At 44.4% G+C, this 1,873-nt stretch overlaps 1 protein-coding gene across 1 annotated transcript; it reads right to left on the bottom strand.

Moving 5' to 3' along the window:
* Positions 1–1,535, bottom strand: LOC123073615 (G-type lectin S-receptor-like serine/threonine-protein kinase SD2-5). Its single transcript, XM_044496687.1, has 2 exons — positions 426–1,535; positions 1–317 (listed from the first exon to the last, which is right to left on the bottom strand). The coding sequence occupies exons 1-2, from the start codon at positions 1,290–1,292 to the stop codon at positions 138–140; spliced, it is 1,047 nt and encodes a 348-aa protein (XP_044352622.1). The 5' UTR covers positions 1,293–1,535; the 3' UTR covers positions 1–137.
* Between the last annotated feature and the right edge of the window lie 338 nt (positions 1,536–1,873).

Genomic DNA, 1,873 nt, shown 5'->3' with positions numbered 1-1,873 from the left:
TAAAATTAAGTCAAGACAAGGGGCTTCAGATTATAATAATTTGAGATGATACAAACAGACTTGTCATTTGCTTTACATAATAAAATCTCATGTCCTGCTTGTAATCTAATTGTCTATCTTGTCAACATTTTGTCATTTCACCTGGGACCTGATACATGTGAAGCTAGAGGTGGAACCGATGAGACCACATTTCCAGCAGCGCCGAAATACACTTGACTTGTTGCAACGAAGTTATGATCAATGTTGCTCTCCGCATTCATGGCACCTTCCAAGACCTTGACTACCTCGGACATTTTAGGCCTTCTTTTGCAATCAATCTGCAAACACCACATTGCGAGCTTCATCATCTCAATTCCATCCTGCTTGTGTGCTAGCATATCGTTACTCTTATTGTCAATCAATTCTACCAACCGATTAGTCTTCACCTTTTCCTCCAATTGGGTGATGAGATGGATGCTCTCTTCGGATCGAGAATTGTCGAGGTTCTTTCTTCCGCTGATGACTTCCATGACCACAACACCAAAGCTATAGACATCGGCCTTTTCCGTAATCTGTGATGTCAACCATTCGGGAGCTAAATATCCAGGTGTGCCCCTCATTCTGGTAAACACTTGGCTCATATCCCTGTCAATGAGCTTGCATAGTCCAAAATCAGAAAGTTTAGCATTGAAGTTATCATCTAAGAGGATGTTTTGTGGTTTGACATCCAAATGGGCAATCTTTTTTATGCACTCCTCATGAAGATAAGCGAGACCCTTTGCTATGTGAGTGATAATCTTGTACCGCGTGCTCCAATTCAGGGGAGGTGAATCATTGTCATGTCGATGATAGATCCATCTATCCAGGGATCCTTTTGGCATGTACTCATATACCAAGAGCCTATGCGATTTCTCTGCACAGAAACCAATCAATCTCACCAGATTAATATGATGAATGCTGCCAATTGTCTGAACCTCTGCAGAAAATTCCGTTTTGCCCTGACCCGCTCGATCCAAACGTTTTACTGCAATCCTTTCATCACCAAATTGACCCTTGAAAACAGACCCAAATCCTCCTTCCCCGAGCTTGTCTGCGAATTGCTCGGTTGCTGCTTTTAGCTGCTGAAATGTGAACCTCATTGGTGTTCCTTGTAGCTCCCCAAACTCTTCCTCCATCTCCATCTCATATTGTCGTTGTGTTCTTCGTTTACGTATAAAATTGGTGCCGAGGAACAATATGCTAAGCAAAATGAAGCCAACTACAGGAGCTAAAATTGCAACAACTCTTCTTACAGAGGAGGATTTCACTTTCATGCTTGTTGTCCCAATAGGTGCAGGCAGAGCACTCGGGGCCGTAGGTATTACCTTGGGCGGGGGTGCAGGCTGAGCACTTGGGGTCGTAGGTGTTACCTTGGCCGGGGGTGCAGGCAAGGGCCTAGCAGCTGTACCAGGCGATATTGGGCGATAGCTCGTGGCACGACCGATAACGGTTCGATTGATCGTGGTACCACCGGCAATGGAGCCATGGAATGTACTCGCCGTGATGGTAGCAATAGGGAAGAGGAGAAGGAGGAGAGGCCGGAGGTGGAGAGCCATTTGTTCCTTCGTGTTATGATTTGTGATTCCACCCGTTAACTTGAATAAGAGTCTCAACGCAAACTTGGGATAGGGCTCCTGTGGCTGTGACAAACTTACACCTAACAGGCTGGAAGAGTGGTAGGGGATAGCAGACAGGGACAGGATCTGTCTGTTGAATCATTCAACGGTCAGCATAAAACAGCCTAACATTCTTGCAGACTTGTTTGCTTGTTGGTCCCTTTCAAATTATATCTGTACGTCTCCAAGAATAAAAACAGGAATTACATATTTATAATGCGTTGTTTGATTTATTTTTT

The sequence above is a fragment of the Triticum aestivum genome, chromosome 3D (genome assembly GCF_018294505.1).
Source record: "Triticum aestivum cultivar Chinese Spring chromosome 3D, IWGSC CS RefSeq v2.1, whole genome shotgun sequence".
Taxonomy (NCBI): domain Eukaryota; kingdom Viridiplantae; phylum Streptophyta; class Magnoliopsida; order Poales; family Poaceae; genus Triticum; species Triticum aestivum.
Note: the sequence above shows the minus strand (reverse complement) of the source record. Positions and strands in the feature narration are given on the sequence as shown.

What these genes read in the sequence shown, in the direction of transcription:
- LOC123073615 (XM_044496687.1), bottom strand. Translation starts at nt 1,292, where the DNA reads ATGAAAGTGAAATCCTCCTCTGTAAGAAGAGTTGTTGCAATTTTAGCT. An exon ending in TCACCCAATTGGAGGAAAAG is followed by an intron (nt 318 to 425) that starts GTGAAGACTAAT and finishes TGGTGTTTGCAG; the next exon opens with ATTGATTGCAAAAGAAGGCC.